The 20032-nt window shown below is 33.9% G+C and overlaps 1 protein-coding gene across 1 annotated transcript; it reads right to left on the bottom strand.

Moving 5' to 3' along the window:
• Positions 1-8919: 8919 nt before the first annotated feature.
• On the bottom strand, positions 8920-10640 carry LOC147389900 (ethylene-responsive transcription factor CRF1-like). Its single transcript, XM_086417475.1, has one exon. It carries the CDS (start codon positions 10046-10048, stop codon positions 9041-9043), a length of 1008 nt encoding a protein of 335 aa, XP_086273601.1. The 5' UTR covers positions 10049-10640; the 3' UTR covers positions 8920-9040.
• Positions 10641-20032: the final 9392 nt, after the last annotated feature.

The raw sequence follows: 20032 nt of genomic DNA, 5'->3' as shown, positions 1-20032 counted from the left end.
GGCAAACCCAGTGGGAGCTTGGGCTGAGAGTAAGTTGTGTGTGCCACTGCCGGATGGATGGGAGCCTGAACTAAGTTGGTCGCTTTCACATCTATGCCTTTGTATTAGGTTACATGAAGAAGACATGTAGGTCCTCTTTAGAGCCAAAATACGTTCTCTATCTTCATGGTTTATGTGCAGACAGTGCGACCCACCAGTACCATATTCATGAGAGTCGCCTAGGATGGATATCTGAATTCTTACACCAATGATCTCTGATATTCTATCTCCCCATATATTAGTTCAGGTGGTCCTGGTCATCCAATCAATTTAGTTTTATCCATCTGATCTCTTAGGTGGGGCCATGTATATTGGACATAGGGTATACTTTAGAAAATCATCTTGGGATTTTGTCTAATAAATTTACTTTAGACCTTAAGATTTATCTCGATAATCATAATTAATATCACTTAAAATCAAATCAACTTTAAAAAAAAAAAAAAAATACATTAATTTTTATTTTATTTTATTTTATGGAATTTCATCACTCGAATTATTGACTAATTCTCTAAGTTCGAAAGTCAAATCACTATGATATCGTTGTGTTAGCAACTATCACCCAGGTAATTTTCAAATTATACATAACCTTTTGGTTGGTCGGTTGCCATTTCGTTACTTGCGTTATATCTTCTTAAAAAAATCAAACATATTATTTATTATTATTATTATTATGTTTCTTAACATATTGTATATGAGAAATATTCATACTTAATGACTTGATTCTAGAGTTAGACTATGTTTAGTAATACTTCTGAAGCTTGAAGTCTAAAAATTAGAAATCATGTTCTAGAAGTTTCATCCAACGACCCCCCATCATTGGTTTAAAACTTCTAAATTTTAATTTTGATGTCTGAAATCTAAAGCGAAACAAACGGAAATAAAATTTCTAAAGTTTGAATTTAAAAGGTAGATTACCTTCATTCAAACTTTAAAAGTGTTACCAAATGCGCACTTATCCTTCTAACCCCGATATATTCATGTTTAAGGTCTTAAAAATAGTAGGTATCCAATTAGGCGTCCCATTCCTAACCAAGGGGTACTTTTGGGGACCACTAACCGAATGGATATGTTGTCCATCTCTTAGTGAATGTACCCACAAAAGATCAATTTGATTTGATGCACATACATTGATGATAGCATTGTCTTAAGAATGATTTCTAATCGTTGAATTTAAATTATTTTTCAAGTGATTAGATCTAGTGGATACAAATTATCAAATATTATAATTTTCGGTATGTAAGTTCAACAAGGGATGGACCACATATCCATATAGCATAAAATGGTTGCCACCTAACCTTCATTAGTAATGCCTGCAACTAGATCTCTTCTCCTTAAAATAAAAAGGAGAAGAAAACCCAAAAGAATATAACTAAAGATAAAAGGGGGCGGTTCAGCAACCTTAAAATTTGCTAAACATCTTGTCAAACATTTTGCAAAACATGAGTTAGAAGCTTTGGAATGAGCTGATTTTTTGTGAGGATGATCTCTATGATGAGGAGATCATCCTCACTAAAAATCAGCCTATTCCAAAACTTCTAATCCCATCAAAAGTGATTTATAAAAATTGGACGGTCCACGATTCTTCAACTTGTAAATTAGGGTTAGAAGTTTCAAAATGAACTGATTTTCACCGTAGAGATCATCCTCACAAAAAAATCAATCTATTCCAAAACTCCTAACCCTTTCAAAAGTGATTTACAAAAAATGTTTGACAAGATGTTTGGTAAACTTTAGGATTGCCAAATCACTCCTAAAGATAAAATAATTTAAAATGAATATAATTTTAATAACAATAGACCACGTGATTCTGAACAGTGTAAAATGGTGAAATAAGATTCATTTAACCGATCCAAATCATTTGAATTTACGATGAAGCTTTGGTGATGGTGATGACGATGATATTGATAATAGTAACCCAGACATCGTTAGGTTGCTTTGTAAGATATATCATCTGCACTCAATAGGTCTGTTGGGCCTGAAATAGTTCGTACGTAGATGCAGGTGTGTGTGGGCTGGATATGGATGCACGCGGCGATGGAAGACCGCCACGATGGGTTGGCATGAGCTGGCCTTCAACATTAAAACCAAAGAGGATCTAATTTCTGTCTATTTCTGTTATTAAAGGTTTTTATCGTACCTTACATTTGTCCGTTTTTGTGACTGTGTGTCGCTCTGTTGGGGTTGCTTCCAAGGGCAACACGACCGACGCAAAACCAACAAACCGTAGGACACTGTAGTACCCGTAATAACGGAACGGAGGTTATTTTCGTACACCTACTGACACGTCATATGATGCTCACATGGAATTCTTTGGGCCCACGTCCTTTTATTATTATTATTATTTTATTTCCTTATAATTAGTTAATGTATTTAAAAATAAAAATAAAAAATCCGAAAGCCATACCAGATTTTAAGAACCATTCTGTATAATAATTTCTGGATAATTTACCCAACCAAATAACCATTTTGTCATGATTTCAAAACTCGTCCAAGACCAAGATGTATCGTCCGAGTCGTCATGGTATCGCCCAACAACAAGATGGAGGGACAAGTCAATGTATCTAATGAGATTTAAAATCCAACGTTCAATTTTCTCATTATTAAATGAGATGTCTCAAACGTATCGAAAAACTTGTTCGAGATGACTCGGTCTCCTTAAGGACAAGATGAGACTTCAAAACAAGTTTTAAAAAACATGGATTATATGCCCTCAAAATTTCTTTTTTTATCTAAACTTTGTGGGACATTGGGTTTTAGAATCGGATTCTTGCCCATAATCCAATGTTACGATGAATTCATATTATAAGAGTAAAAAAGTAACATTCTAGTGCTTGATTATATAATATTTTGTATCATAATTATAATGCAAAAGGAGATTTGGAAAGCAATTTCTGAAAATAATATTGCTAATTATTGAGATTGTGGACTCTGGAAGTCAATTTCCATAAGCTGGTTTTGACAATCCAAAAGTAGAATCTGGATTCACTTTAATCCAAAAGGAAATTTAATATAAATTGAATGGTAAAGCCATAAAGTCCACCACTAAGTCCCTTTTATGGACCATGCCCTGGCTAATATCAATGGTCCACATTAACTACTTGATGGGCTACTTTTAAGGTATGGTTGAAGGGAGCATTTACCCACATTCTTGAGAACACCGTATGCAACTATTCATTCCATATGGAAGACAAATACTATTGAGACCCATCGACAAGGGGAAATTACCAAATTAGTTACGTATTTTGCCATAATCATTGAACGAGACCTAATTGGTTGGCTTAGGCGGTGGTGTTAAGCAATTGTGCAACAAAACAAGAGTCTTTTTTTTTTCTTGTTGATGATGGGGTGTTCAAACACATAGGCCTAACCTGCAGGGGTGAGACTACTGACCTCTTAGAGCACCATATCTTGCCTAAATCCCTAGGGTATATATAATTCTCTACAAATCAGGTAAGTTGAGATAAATCGTTGTAGGTGGCCAAAAAAGGGGTTTAAACTCAAGACCTCTTCCTAAGAAGATACCATGTTACAGGGCTTGCAACAATTCTTCTTTGAGCCTCTTTTCTAATTTTTATCTCATGGTATTATCCCTGTTGGCAGAGGAACAATCAACCCACCTTTTTTGGACCTACACATCAAAATTCAGATTGATAGAGGATTTATAACCCTTGATCAAACGATCCGAAAGAAGTGATTAAATATTGTGGGGATTAAGGAAATTCCCTTAAGCTAGTAATGACACGTGACACCTCAAGGCTCGAAATATGATAATTATATATGGCATAAGTTGGAATGAATATGGATCATACACATGTCCAAATCTGAAAAGGTTTTCATGCCTGGATCGAATACCTTTCAGCATATCCCAACCACGTGGTACCTCATACGCGAAGCAATTCTGCTCAATATAGCATAGCCAACTTGACTTGAGTATCTACTCTTCCTTAAGTCTTGGATGGAGCAAAGTAGACTCTTGGAATGAGTTCTTTTTACTTTTCTTTTTTTCTAGCCAAAATTGAAAGAATATATAAGTAATTTAAGAGTGATAACCCTAAGATCTAATAGAATATCATTTTTAATCCCCTTAAGTCAGGAAAATGATGACATGGCCATGAGGGTGCGTAATTAAAAAAATTGGCTTAGAAAAAGAGAAAATGAAAACCATGAAATAAAAGACTTTTTGAAGGTGGATTATTTTGCTAGTCAATATAATTTGCAATTGACCAGAAGTTTATTTTAACTTGGGCATCAAAGAGTGTTAGACAAATACCGTATTAGTGTCCAACTCAATGGAGGAGAAAGGAATTACCATTAAAATTTTAGTTTGAATTATTTGAGAAAAGCTCAGAAATGTTTTTATAAGAACAAATCAGACTTTTGAGTTCATCTCAACCCAAATGATCTATATACCACATTGCCATCCCAATTTATTAGAGGGAGTCTCAAGGATGAAAAGCGCAATTAGGTAACAATTGGCCTATCAAAGTATCTATAGAACGGAGGCGGTAGTTATGTACACCTAGTGAAACCTTGTCTTGAAAGCAAGACCTAACAAAGAAATGGCACCTCTCATTCGACATAAGTCAACACATGCGATAGACAATAACGAGAAAAGACTCTAAAAATAAGGACATGACATAACGATAATCAATGAGAAATGATGCACACATGTGGATAAATGCTATAAGCAATGGAATGTCTTTTTTTTTTTTTTTCTCATAAAATCATGTTATCTTATTAAATTGAAAACTGAATTGGTTGTAGGAGTAATTTTGTAAGTATCCCTATAATATTTACACGATATATCAATTACTGGGTTTGCTACCGGTATGAGAACGATCCTTAGGTCAATAGGCCCCAAAGATGTGCCGGTCGTAATTTAGGATTTTTGGGAAATACATGCCCTTAACTTTACCAATCACTCCCCTATGGTCACAGTTTTTTTTTAAAAAAAAAGAGAATTAGAGAAGAAGACAAAACCCATGAGAGGGACATATTGGTATTAAGGGTAATTTTGTAATTTAATCATATGAAGAAGTATGTAGGGGTCAGATCACTTTATACTAAAATAGAGAGTATAATCTCATGGTCTCTCTCTGATACAATGTATGTGCGTAAGTAGGCATTTGCGTATCTGCCAAAAGAAATTAATAATATTTTTGGCTTTTATTGGTTTTAAGGTTGGTATTTTCAGTATAAGCCAACATTAAATATATAGTGTTCCACGGGTGCATTCAGGATGATGATCTTTAACACGTGACCCATCAACTCAATTCATTTGGGACCACTTCATATTTGATTGGTTTTTTTTTTTTTTTTTTTTTATAATTATTATTATCAAGAACTACTTAACCCAATAAAGGAAAAAAACAAAACAAAACAAAAAAAAAATCAAGCAGAAGAGAATGAATAAGATCTACTAATAAAATCACAAAAATTACCACCTTTGTGTCCATTTTGGTAAAAATAAATAAAATTCAAAATGGGTATTATATAATACCCATTTTGATAAATATTTTTAAAACATATCTACAAAAATAATTCAGAATCATATATGTCTTTTTTTTGTACTTTAATATAATTGGACTGATCTTCTTTGGACAACCTCATTACGTCCCGTGAAATGTTTTTAGAATTATGGACCATGGAGCCATCATCATATCTGATGCTTCATGAGGATCATCATGTATATTTCTCTTTTCCCAAATTTTTTTTTTCTTCTTTAAGGAATGTATGATTGTAGACAGTTTCTCCGATACATACAGAGTGATATATGTTTGCACTTACTATGTAATTTTATCGAAAATGTATTGCCACTAACAGTAATTTTTTAGATGTCTAAGAGTTTTTTCTTCATTTTTTTGTGTCATATTTTATATATTCAAATAAGGTATCAAGAGAACGGGCCTTTGATTCACGACGTTTGAGCACGTTTGATTGAGTTCGGGTCAATAAATAGAATTTTGATTAAGTTAACATTTGACCAAATTATTTGGCCTAGATTGGGCATTTAGTGTGGGCTAAAAGGTGGTCATTATATATAAACATAAGGGATTAGGTTATAAGAGTGGATTGGAAACACATGAGCCCACCAGCCAACTAAAGACTCAGGCACCTTGGTGCCAAACTTTAAATCCTGATTGGGCACATGATTTTAAATCTCGTCTGAGACCAAGACGACTCGTCCAATGTGTCTCTTATCATCCACCCTAATAAGATGGATAGACAAGTCAAACGTATCGGATGAGATTTAAAATTACAATTCAATTTTCTCATTGTTGAACGAGTTGACTCAAATGTATCGAAAAACTTGTTCGAGATGATTCAGTCTCGTGTATGGACGTGACGAGACGTCAAAATGAGTTTTAAAACCATGGTTGGGCATGCATTGAAGTTGTAGCTTAACACAAGTATGAGGACTGAGGAAAATTCCAAACCTTATTGCCAACTCAAATTGGTAAATTTTCCACATATATTAGCCTTGTTAGCATTTTATTACTCTGCTTTTAAATCTTTTATTAGTGAGGATATTGTAATGGAACATTTTCTTTTTTGAGTCGTGCTGGAGTAACATTAAAATTGACATCGATTGTCACATTGCTGATGTGGAGGTGCACTCATAGCTATAGATGCTTTTCACTCGTATCTCATGAAAGGCATCTATGGTTCCGTACATACATCCACATGAGCAATGTAAGAATTGGTGTCAATTTTAATGTTACTTCAGCATTTTTCTTTTTCTAAAGCATTTAGAAGTAAAGAACTACTATGCACAGACGCATTAAGAGTAAAATATAGTAGTAACACTCTTGAGGAATCATTCTAGATTTTTATTTATTTATTAAGTATGCCTTAAGGCATATAAAGTTGAAGTAGAAACTAACTAAAAAAAAATTAAAATACTTTAATTAGATCAAAATTTTAATATACTATTAAGATTCACCAATGTACAATCATGGAGCTGACGGTAGGGACTTCTTTCTGAATGTACCCTTAGTTTCGGACAATAGCTTAACAACCTAGCTAGTAAAATCCTTTTATCCTAATACCCCCTCATCCCTACAAAAATGTCAAACTCAAATCGTTGAGATCAATATCACCAATCATATTACTTAAAAAAATGATATTAGACTTTGTCAAATAATTCCGCGAAGTATTCTATTCATGATGGGATTTTTGTCTCTGTGTGTGTGTGTGGCTTATCGTGGGTATCCCCAACCTTTTAGGTGAGACTAATCCCATCATGAATCAAATATTTGACGATCGCATGCACCGCCCTTTTCAAAAAGTCTTACGTGCAACTGGTTTAGTTGAGGGTCAATCAAACCCTAGACGGTGGCCTCAAAAAATTCATAGTTTTGAGGGATTTGAAACACTTGACCTACCCTTCTTGAGGAGCTTATTAAGGCTTGGCTCAGCTTGTCACTAGGCCAACCCCTTGAGGTTATTCATTATGGGATTAAACACACAATTTGAAATAAAAGCATCCAACTACCTTAGTTGTTAAAATAAGTATAGGCTGAAAATAACAACAGTAACGTTTTTAATTCCTTAATGACTATGTTGTCTCTTTCCTTGTCTTGATGAATATTTCACATCCCTATGTTGACCATTGTAACACTTAATCTTGTCTCTTAGCAAAAAATTTAGCTGATGATGGTTTCCACCTATAAATCACGTTTGTCCCTAATAACAAGGTCGGTCATGCTAACTGTCTATGAGGACATAGTCAATGGTAACTATTCACATTATGTTTAACTGTTTTGCCTTTCCATCCTTTCAAATCCACTGATTAGGCTATTTACCTAAAAAATAAACACTTTTTTCTTTCAAAGATATGTTTTTTTCATTTTCTTCTGTGAAAGTTTAGTGTTTAGACGTGTCCTGTTTCTTTTTTTTTTTTCTCCCAATAATAAGGGTGTCCAAACTTGCATCCAATCAAGAAGATCGATGAACTAAGGCCGAAGTCAAGGCATATGGGTCCCTTCCCCGAACATGTGCAATGCCTACACACCATGCACACTAAGTAAGTGAGGGAGTATCCTCGAGAGTGACTCCGAGAAAATATTATCCTTACTGAGTATCAAATAAACAATCTAAGGACTCTCACCATTTATTAGATCCAAAATTTCCATTAAGCCACTCTTGCGGGGGTTCAAGTGTGTTGTGTTACTACACAGTTAAATATTTATCATATTGTCAATCTTGATGATTTGAATTATTGATCACAATGGTTTATATTCAAATTTTGAAATCCCCAATTGTAATGATTGAATCAAAAATTGAAGTAGGGGCATTAAGAAAGAAAATATATATATATATATACTAACTAGATTATCAACAAGTTGGCACTCAAAAGTTAAGAGGGGTGTTTAGAAAGAAAACCCTCCCTCAGTTGTAAAGGTGCAGCAATATAAAACTCTCTTAGTCATTCAACTTTGACAGACTACACTTCCAGTAACAAACCCAATCATTTTTCATGTTTGACAATGCGTACAGTCAAAATTATAAAAAATTGGTTTTTCTTTGAGAAAATGTTCATTTCCGAACACCTTTAAAAATAGGCAGATTTACCAAATCCCATCTTTTCCATTTTTAATTTTTTTTATTTACTTAGCTAAACAAGTGATTTAAGGTCAGTTTAGGGTCATTTTTTCTCTCTTACGTCCTTTATAAAGAGGTTTTAAAGTGGATTAAGGGTTTTTTATATTTTTGATTCACCAAAGATTCATGGATTAATAGATAGGAAAAAGATGTCTCTGTGCCACACCAAACTCTGTTTCATGAAACAGCTTGAAGCGAAAAAACAATTTTAAAAAGGTATTTTTAAAACGATGCAAAATATAAATAAAACAAATAAAATAATAATAATATTAAAAATCAAAATAACAAACCGATACTTTTGGTTCGCGCCGATACAAAATCTACCCTGTAACGGGCAGCAGTCTAACAAAGAAACACGACATATAACAAACAACTTTTTTACCACTCACAGTCACATTCACATAGCCATTAAAGGATCCAAAACAAATAAATCGCCGATATCTTGAAAATAATCGTCCACTTGCCAAGACAATGATCCGAAATCCTCACTTGAACCAAGAAACGCGTTTCCGAAATCATCCCCGAAACTTAAATTTGTATCTTCGAAAAGCTCTGTCACCGATGGAGCTTGAACGTCCCAAAAATCGTTAAATAACGGCATCTCGAACCCCAAAAACTCTCCCATGTTGTCTCCTTCAACTTCATTAACTGATTTTTCTGATTTTTGTTGAAGTTGAAGCTTCTGGGGTTTCGATTTGGGTTCTTCTTTCGAACTTGGTTTGAATTGGAGAACAGAGGTTGGCGAGGAGAGATTGTTTGATTCTTCCGACGAGTCGTAACCGGAAATTTTCGTCAGATTGTTCTCCTCCGGCTTAGGTTTCGCCGGATGAGAGAAGTTGGTCAGAGCATCAGGTCCTCGTAACTGAATCGCCGCATTGTCGTACACTTTCGCTGCTTCTTCGGCCGTCTCAAAGGTTCCAAGCCAGAGCCGTACACGTCGCGAAGGATCTCGAATCTCAGCCGCCCATTTCCCCCATGGACGCTGCCTTACTCCTCTGTACTTCTTACCATTTGAGTTCGAAAGCTTCATCGATCGCTGTCTTGCTGGATTCTTCGCTGTTTCAGTCTTCTTCTTTTTCCGTCCATTTGCAGCAGATCTACTTCTCGAAGATCCGTTATCTCTTCCGTCCACGTTATCTCTGGAACAAGTTTCTATGCTTATCTCATTAATGTACTTCTTCACACGGTGACGACCAAAGAGAATGTCCTCTTCATCGCCGGACGAATCCGTTGCGTCAGCATCAGTAACAGAAATCCGTACAATTCTCGTACTGATAGAGTTGTTCATATCCACCGGATTCCGGCTGTTTGACACATTTCTCGATCTTTCCGGCGGTTTCAAGAGCTGTTTAGTAAGGTTTCGATGTTCGGTGTATTTGATCGGACACAAAACCCTTCTGTCCATCTCCAACGATTTTCAGATTCTTCTCCACACTCACATTTACTTACAAAAAAAGGGGGAAAACGAAAGGAGAGTTCAAAGAGCGTGCAAGAAAGAGAGAAAGATGATAGAGATTCCTTTGAGACTCGACTCGAGGAGAATAAAGAAGAAAACGTTAAAAAGAAGATTGAACAATCTCTCAAAAAGGTATAAAAAGATGAGAAATTTCAAGGAAAGTTACAGAGGAGAAGAAAAAAATCCTCAAACCCACACTAGAAATCGATAACAAAACAAAGAACAGAGACTCAGAAACACACAGATAGAGAGAAACTTCGAAGAAAGTTACAGAGTAGAAGAAAAAAAAAATGAAGTAAAATCGACTTTACTTGAAAAGGAAAACGAATAACTGTCGAGAGAATCGATGTCGGACGGAAGCTGCCGCTTCTTTTGTCAAGTACAGCCGCCTCAAAACTTTCTATTTCAAGAGCTTTAAAATTTAATCGCCTGAAATAATGGATTCTCAAAAACGCTTCTAACAGAAACGATTAATTAACAGAAAAGAGAGAGAGAGAGGGAAGAAGAAGAAGAAGAAGAAGTTGAGTTGCGGTGGAGACTGGGAAGGAATACTGATATTGCTGTTATATAGGATCCCAGCAGCCGAATCGGTAGAAGACAGCTAATTCATTATTATGAGTTATGATTCTGTACGTCGCGGAGTAGGATACCTTTTTTACTTTCGTGATATACTACTTAGTACCACCAAAAATGACCTCAACTTCACCTATATTATATCTTATATATTATTATTTTTATTATTATAAATTTTAGATTTTTTTTTAAATTTCAATTTTTGAAAATTAAAAGATTCTAGTTAGGGAGAGAGAGACCATACGATGCGCCGCATCCTAACAATGGAGAGTGACGGAGCACTAATGGGAGTACCGAAAAAGGAGATTTTTCAGTATAGACGTTCTGCTTGTTGGAGACTTTTAGGTATATGTGGAGCTAATTGGACCGTCCACGTGTCTCATATAATATCCACTTTACCATGTCGTGTATGTTGTAATTTTCTATAATCGACTAAACAAATCATTTTGTTTTCTATAATTATGATTTATTCAAGAAATTTATGTAAAACCATATAGGCCAATTTAGTTTCTTAAAAAAATATAATTGATGAGGCGTCTGGGACAACTCATCAAATTACAACCATGGATGGCAAATCTGTTATGATCTGATCAAAATCGGAATAAAATTTATACTCATTTGGGTCATTTATCACGTAATGTCTCGTTCTACATGAAATTCAAAATATGAAATCTTAATAATTTGATGAATTTATCTTATGATCTTTGTGTGCCCCAAGAAAATACAAATATCATGGCTAAGCACCTTAAGATTCGAAAACAATATTATTTTACATTTTTGTAGTTGTTATTTATAGAAAGAATTATCAAAGATCTATCTAGAAGAGCCCATTTGTTAGGTGTAGGTAGGTCTTTGAATCTCTGTATGTATCACAAGTAGATCCTTCAATCTCCTTTTTCTTTAATAAGATCGTAGTATCCTTCCCGATCAAGGACCAATCAAATCACAAAAAAATTCCCATCATCTAGACGGCTCATACCATAATATGTAATGATTTTATAACTCAACTCTATAAGAATAACTCGAACACTCACTAACGTGACGTGAGTATCGTAGATTTTTTTTCCTTAGTGATACACAACAACACATCCCCATAAACATGTGCAGCTATGTATCCCGAGAAAAAGAATCTATGGATCTTGCACGTGTTACATCAATGAGTTTTTGAGTTACTCTGTTAGATTGAGTGGGAAAATCAGCACTCTAACATAATATATCATTGGCCCATCAAAATCAAAACAGAATTACAGTCATATAATATTTGTGTTGCAACATAGGAGTTATACTTATGTCTTTAATTAAAAAATTTTTACGATCATTTTACTTCCTATAATCGTAATTTTTCAGAGAGTATGTGTTTATCGTCTCTACATGTAGAATTAAAATTAATTAACCAATCATAAAAAAGTTGCAATCTAACCTATCTCACCAAATTACAATCATGAACACAATCAAAATTAGGGGAAAACCTAGTCACCTGGAATTTTAGATAGAACTTGTCTTCACTATTTTTATATATACACGTTCTCATGAGCATTAACTTGTCTTTTCTTTTCTTTTCTTTTTGTTTCTTGAGATGTAAATTTATTTTTAATAAGACCAGTAACTCGGTGATGGTGAGAATTATTCTTGACTTTACTGTTTTTTTGTAATTATATGTCACACAAAGACCATTGTACAACTCTAATTAGGTTTATCGTGCTCTCAAACAATTGTGCAAACTCTAACCAAATTAGTGTAGCATATAGTAGAGTATAGTACATGTAAATATTATAGTACATAAATCAATAAACAATGATTTGATTTTATAAGGGTATTGTCATGTAGATATCAAAATTATGCAAAATTGTTGGAAGATACCGAAACGCCTTGCAAATTAAAGAAAAATTCCTACAACAATAATTGCGACTTACACGACGAAATGGGGTCGATGATATGGTAAGCAATCTCACAATTCATGTTTGGGATTCAACTAATGTAATCCACAACCCATACATGTCTAAATGTGAGAACACCCAATGAAAATTAAGGATGAATCCATAATCAAGCTCACAAATCTTTAAAAAAAAAAATTAAAATAACAAATAAAAGATAAAGAAGAAAGAAAGAAAAGTGGGGTCCGCCAAAAGTCCATAAAATCATCAAAATATGAAGTACAAGGAACTAAGATAGATAGATAAATAAATAATACTACAACCTAAGTCCTTTTGAAATATAAAGCTTCCTTAGTCGATAAAGTATGAAGCTTGTAAAGAAGAAGAACCAATACTTTGCCTATTGAATAATAAGCAACAAAACCCTTTTTCAAATAAATACAAATAAAATGTGAAGTTCAAAGATAAGAAATGAGTCGTGCTGGACTAATGTCAAGATTGTACCTTATATCTCACTTTGTTGATGTGGAAGTGGATAGGAACCATAAAACATCTATGGTTCCTATTCACTTCCATGTCAACAAAGTGAGATACGAGGTACAATCTTGAGGTCACTTCAGTGTCGTTACTGATAAAAAAATTTCACATTGTAACACAACTTCCTTAGAAAAAACAACAAAACAAGTCCTTATGTTAGGAAAAAGTCTCATTCTCAAATAATAAAAAGAGAAGCCCAAAGAAGAAGAGAATGAGCAAATCAATCATTTAAAATAATAATAAATCACTAAATTCTCTTGTTTTACACAAATTTTGATTGTTTATTAAAATAGAATACTCTTATAAAAACAAGTTTAATGGATTTACACCATTCTTACACTTAAAAAAAAAAAAAAAAAAAAAAAACATTTGTTTCCCTATTTCAACTTCATGTGAAAATTAAGTGGTCCATGTGTTCTTTTCGAAGTTGATGTTTTTGTTTAGAAAATTGATGTTGATCTGCCATATTGATTGCTGAACACCATCAATTAATATGACAGTGGTAGTAGATCATGAATTTGCTAAACACCATCAAAAGGACACATGGACCACATCGTCGTCATTCGACCTCAAATATATGCTTAAAGGACAATAGATACCACCACGTTGGACTGTCACATCATGAAAGGCCCTACAATATCTTTAGTCCATGTATTGTATTGGACCAATGTTATAAACATTAATTCCTTTATTGCTTTCTCATAAAGAAATCTCTTCTTTTCCATTCTCAAATTTACACTAAACCGTCCAACCACTTTATTTTCTAGGACTCTCTCTCTCACAGTAACTTTTTATTTATTTATTATAATTTAAATATTTATTATATAAATAAAACATGATTTTACCATTAAATATATTTTATTTTATTATAAAATTATAATTATTTTGATTTAAATATATGTAAATCAATCAAGATAAATCGGGTTAAATAAATTGTCTCATCCGAGACAACTCAATCTTGTCCATGGATGAGACGAGACGAGACGTAAAACCGAGTTTTGAAACCATGCTATGTTGTACGGTATTAAAACTCGAGTTAAATTGGTTGCGACAATAAAAATGTTAATTTTCCATCACATTGACTCGTTTAAAACTTGAAATGACTCGTCCGATATTTTTAAAATATTAGGCAAGTTTGAGTCTCCAAGAGATTGTGATTTATATATAAAATAAAAGTCGTGCTAATATGATTCGCCAGGTGGCATACTTGATCGATTTCCTAACATGACGAGTTCGGGAATTGTAGATCTTTGTACGTCTTGGGATACATGATTGCACTTCCTCATAAAAATGTGTATCTCGAGACATACAAATCTACAGTTCTCGAACTTGCCCGTGTCAGGGATTTGATTGAGTATGCCACCTGGTGAGTCATATTATCAGGACTCATAAAATAATTAATTATTTATGGTGCTTTAAATATTAATTATGTGCATAAAATATGATTTTTGACTGATTATATATTGATCTACAACATTATTATAATAAGAAAACATTACATTAATTAATTAAATAAAAAGATATTAATGAGTAGAGGTTTAAATAGTTTGGCTTACCAATAGCGGATTTTAAAATCTTGATAATGTATTAATCTGTCTTATTTACGAGGGAAATCAAGTAGGGTGTTTTAGTAATTTGACAAATGATTTATATGGGCCTGACTTTGAAGACATTGGGCCCTATAACTTTTTATCCCAGATCTGTTGGGTAGCTTTGGTTCGAAGTGACGGTCAAACATTCCTCGAACAACGCATGAAACAAAGAGGCCGTCTCCTTTGTTTTTTTTCAGTCTTTGTCTCTCATGTGACCTTTCTATTATTTTCAGCTTTCAATATATATAAATCTTAAAAATAAAAATACTCTTAATGTTTTTCTGTTTCCTTGTTTCTTATGTCACATTGTTCATAAAGATCAATCTCGAGGAATATCCAACAGTCTAGCGTTGGCCTTGGGCGGATAACTCTCATGTTCCTATAATTAATTTGACACTATAACACAAGCCATCCAAACTCTTCTTCTTTGTACTAATTAGGTGTCGCTCAATGATTGGTGGTTGGGCTCTCAACATCAGAAGTTGGTGCATGTATTTCAAGATTTTGGACTAAAACAGAATTAGACAAAATTCAAATCATGAGCCCGGTTTGTTCTCTTCTCAATTTTGGATTATTTCCTATCTTTTAGTACTTAGATACATTACTCTCAACCTTATTAGACATTTTCTAATTGAAAATTATTAGAAGTTAAATTTATCGACTAATACAAACATGTCGGGTTGAATTAACGCATCATCTATGAACCAAAATCTCGATTTTGGATTGAATTTTTTTATTTTTTTTTACAAAATATAGAAAGCAATAGGTAAATGCAAGTCACACATTATGTGATACATGTCATGTTTGTTCATTCCTGTAGTATGCATGGCATATCTGACAAACATCATCTAATAAAAACCTGTGTTTCGTATGTGCAAACTGCCAAGTTATAACACATTTGGTGTGTATTCATCCCTAGTGGGATGTCATCAATCTCACGTAAATTGGTTTCTTTAAAATAAGACGATTGTCACAAGGGTGGAGCTAGGATTTTTCCTATGTGGAGGCAACCACGAGTAGAAATTTTTTTTGTGGGGACAACTAAGAGTGAAATATATATATAGTAGAGGGTGCAATTAAGAGTGAATTTCTTTTTTTTTTTAGGGGGCAATAGTGGGAGAATTTTTTTATCCACCCCTGAAATCTATCGCAATAGCTCAGTAATCCATAGACTTTGAAAATTCTTGTGGGGGAAAATGCCCTCACATCCCCAAGTGTAAATCTGCAATTGATGGTTAAAATCGTCTAAAAATGAAGAATAGATACAAAGATACTTGAATTATTAGATGATACATTGGATAAAATTAAAAATAATAAATGGTAATTTAGTAATATCTCCTACAAAATTGGTGATGTTAGGCTTACCCCCTTGACAAGAAGTCAACATTGTTTTTTGTTGATGATTTAATGATGAATTATTTTTTTCAAAATACTCTTCAAAAACTTACATTACTAAATAGAAATTTGAAAAAATAATCAAAATTTCAGCGTGAAATCACTAACGAAAAGGAACAATCACTTCTGGTAAATGGGCAAACCTAATCTTGAATTTTGCGGGGGTAACATAATATCACCAACTTCTCATGGGGAAGGGGTAGTTCAAAATTACCTTGGAATAAAAGGGTAAGATTTCCTCAATCAACCCATGTAAGTGATGATGAGTTTGATGAATGGTAAGGATTGCATCAACCACGTCAAAATTATGATTGTTTTACTTGAGAAAGGGGACTAACTAAAAATATATTTAGTTATTAATAACAACAAGACATAATGTGCATTGGCCGATGGGATCAACACCCCTAAGTACATGGCTGAAATGTAGTTGTAGGACACTACCAAACAATTAGGTGATTAATTTAGTGTATTGATTAGGTATATTAATTTCAGGGGGATTAATAAAGAGTCATGATCTTCTGACGTCCCCTCTAACACACACCTCCTAACGTGGCATGGGTTAGAACCATACGTTTTCCCCTCGGGATACACAACTATACATCCCAAAAATATGTGCAATTGTGTATCCTAAGAAAAAGAACCTATGACGTGTGTCGGGGGGGGGGGGGGTTCAAAAAATCATTATTCATTAATAAATTATGGTGGTGATATAAAAAAGTGCATGTCTAGCATTTTGTTTACTCTGCATTGCCAATCCTAAGGTCGGATAAATGTAAGGATTGCATCAAACTTGGTAGTTTGCACAAATTCACCATCCAACTTGAAGCTAATCAAACATTTCATTTTATTCAAAATATAAATTCCCTAGAAGTGGCATGCTACAACAGAATAAAAGGTGTGTCTCTTGACATAATGGAATGGAAGACTAGGATTCGTTTTGCAGACCCCAAATCTCTGGGCTAAGGATTTGAAGATTATGGTGATCACCTAAAAGTGTGCAACCTTAATGAGTCAGGGACTCAACCCATCTGGTAAAGGACAAGAGCCATTAGGATAAATAATTTTCTTTTTTAAAATTTTTTGAATGGGTGGAAGGAGGGGTCGGGGGTCGCTCAACTTGCCTCAACTCACTAATTGAAATATTTTAAGTGATCTTGGACATAATTAAGTTTATTGGGCAAATATATAACATCAAAACCAATATCATCTCGAGAATAGGGAAAATGTAAATAAATACCCATGGAGGAGGTTCTTAGAAATTAAACTATATTAAAACTGAAAGAAAAAAAAAATCAACTTATGGAGAAATGTGCAGATGGAGATGTATTAAGATCCTATGTTAGACGGAAGAAGATGGTACGTGAGTGAGACCGCCAAAGACATCATTATCAAAGCTGCATGATCCACATCGAAGTAGGAGTGAGGTTTGCATGAAACCATTAAGAAAAGACAAGTGACGTAGGACATCGAATTCCACAAATCAATGGAAGGTCATATCTTGATAGAATACATATATCAAGTATCAACTAGAGTAGAAAAAAAGTCAATATATGAGAGTTACCCGAGATGTCCCTTTGATAGACAAAGGACCCCCTTTCAAGTTTTGGTTTATCCATACGTAACACCTTGATTTCAATATTTAACCCCTACTCCCCTCCATTTGTATCGTATATTAGGGAGAGAGAGAGAAAGAGAGTGTGTGTGTGTGTGAACCAGCACACTTTAAAGAATCATGACAATCTGACTATCCCATGTGGCATACTCAATTGACTCTTACGATGTGACAAGTTTGGCAATTGTAGATCAATATGCCTCGGGTTGCACAACTGCATTTTCCCATAAAAATATACCTCGAGAGAATCATATATAGCGAGACATACAATTCTATGGTCCTTGACCTTGTCACGTTAGGAGAATTGATTGAGTATGCCATGTGGGGTAGTAAGATTATCACGACTCCATTTTAAACCCTCAACATTTATTGCCAACTCAGGTGGTAGGTGTGTTCATTTAAGTGGGAGGTCGTGTTCAAGTTCTTGACTTCTGCTTTCAGCCTAAATTAAGTTAATAGTCGTTCAATCTTTATATTAAAAAAAATTATTAATAAAAAAATATACATGTTAGAATGATTTGAAGTAGAGAAAGAGTATCTTGATTCATATGGGAGAAAGAACCTATGAAGATCCATCTCATTTTGCAATAGCTCAAACTCTCTATTTATAAGAGTAATGCCATTTAAAACTTGTATCTTGCTTCTATTATGTTGCCTTATTGTAGGTGTCTTGCTGATGTTAATGGCATCATCGTGGTACACAGTAGGAATCATTGATCCCACGTAGGGATTGAAGGTGTGGTTCACATATGACAAACCAAAAAGGACGATTTGAAGGACTCGATTAGTATTAAATATGGTATCCACCCTTCAATGATTTCCAAAACTCCCACCAGTAATAACAACAGGTGAAAGTAAATTTGAGAATGTTATTCCAAGCATGCAACCATTTGATTTTCACACTAACCATTGGCTATAACTATTTCAATACGTCAAGAAGAACAATGGTTCACATTTTTCTTTTTATATATACGACGACAATGGTTCAGATTTGTAAATGGTTTTGTGTAACTTTATTCTCTTCGGATTTCATGCTTTATCATCTTAGAACGATGTTATCCTCGGGAAGGATTTATGTTGTTGTTTTTCTCTATGCTCTGGAGAAGGGCTTGTATTCTCATTTATTTATTTATTTCATTAAATAGATAGATTGGATTTGGTATATATATATATAGTTGAACAATGAAGTTAGTTTTTCAATAGCACGCCCCGCATTGATGGACTTTATTAATTAAAGAAAATGGATCCGATGCCAATTTTAATGGTTTTAGGTTGAAAAAAATTGAGTCCTTAAACATACCCTTGATGATCACCTTATTTGATAGTTGGGATGTCGACCCATCTTTAATGTGTTTGTGTATCCATTTATTGTGTGTTTAAATCTTATGACTGACTTAAATCACTTGAACATATTTAGATAATGAAAGATAGTTGACCTAATTGGATGTATGATACCGAAGGGATTGGAATCAATGGCTATTTTGGACCAATAAACAGTTAATGCATGTAGCTCATGAGTTTGATACCTAATATGAACATTAATTCCTTAAGAATGCAACCTCGCTTACCTGGTGCATGTGGTATGCGGGCATTGCATGTGCTCTTGGACTAATGGACTGGGCAAAAGTTTAGATACGGATGTCTATACGGAGACCTGATAATCAAATAAATAAAAAAATTGGATATTATAGGGATTTTTCTATAATTTAATACTAGTTTTTTACGAAAAAATATAGAAAATTATTTTGAAAGGACTGATACCACCCTACATGTGGGGTGGACACATGTCCCTAAACCTCATCTAATCGAATTATGAAGATATTTGGACACGTGTTCACATTGGAAAGGATGATAGCATATCTCCACACCATTCACTTTAGCAAAGTTTGACTCCTTCGGGCCATAAGATAAGAATGATGATTTGGGATAAGGTTTGGAAAAATTATATCTATATATTATTTACTGAATGATGAATCATAATCCCTATGTTTCTCTAATTAATTAAAAAAAGTCTCGAAAACTTTCTCTTGGTCGTCACTTGATTGATGTGGCAAGTGCATAAAATCGTAAATCTTTTTCCTTATGTATTTCAAGAAAAAAAGATCTATGATTCTGTGCCCTCGCCATGTCGATTGAGTAACAATTTTTGACTCTGAAAATCATGACTCATTAAAAAAGATAAAATAATAATAATAATAATAAAGTAAAGGTCTTGAAAAGAGAATCCACGAGAAAGAATTTTCAAGCAGCTTTAAAACACACTTGCATGGTGACTTAAAGAGAGAGAGAGAATGGCTCGGACTTTAATGGAATAATAAAACTAAATCCAATAACTCATCAAAACTATAAG

The sequence above is a fragment of the Akebia trifoliata genome, chromosome 12, assembly GCF_017979445.1.
Source record: "Akebia trifoliata isolate Shusen 1 chromosome 12, ASM1797944v1, whole genome shotgun sequence".
Lineage (NCBI taxonomy): Eukaryota > Viridiplantae > Streptophyta > Magnoliopsida > Ranunculales > Lardizabalaceae > Akebia > Akebia trifoliata.
Note: the sequence above shows the minus strand (reverse complement) of the source record. Positions and strands in the feature narration are given on the sequence as shown.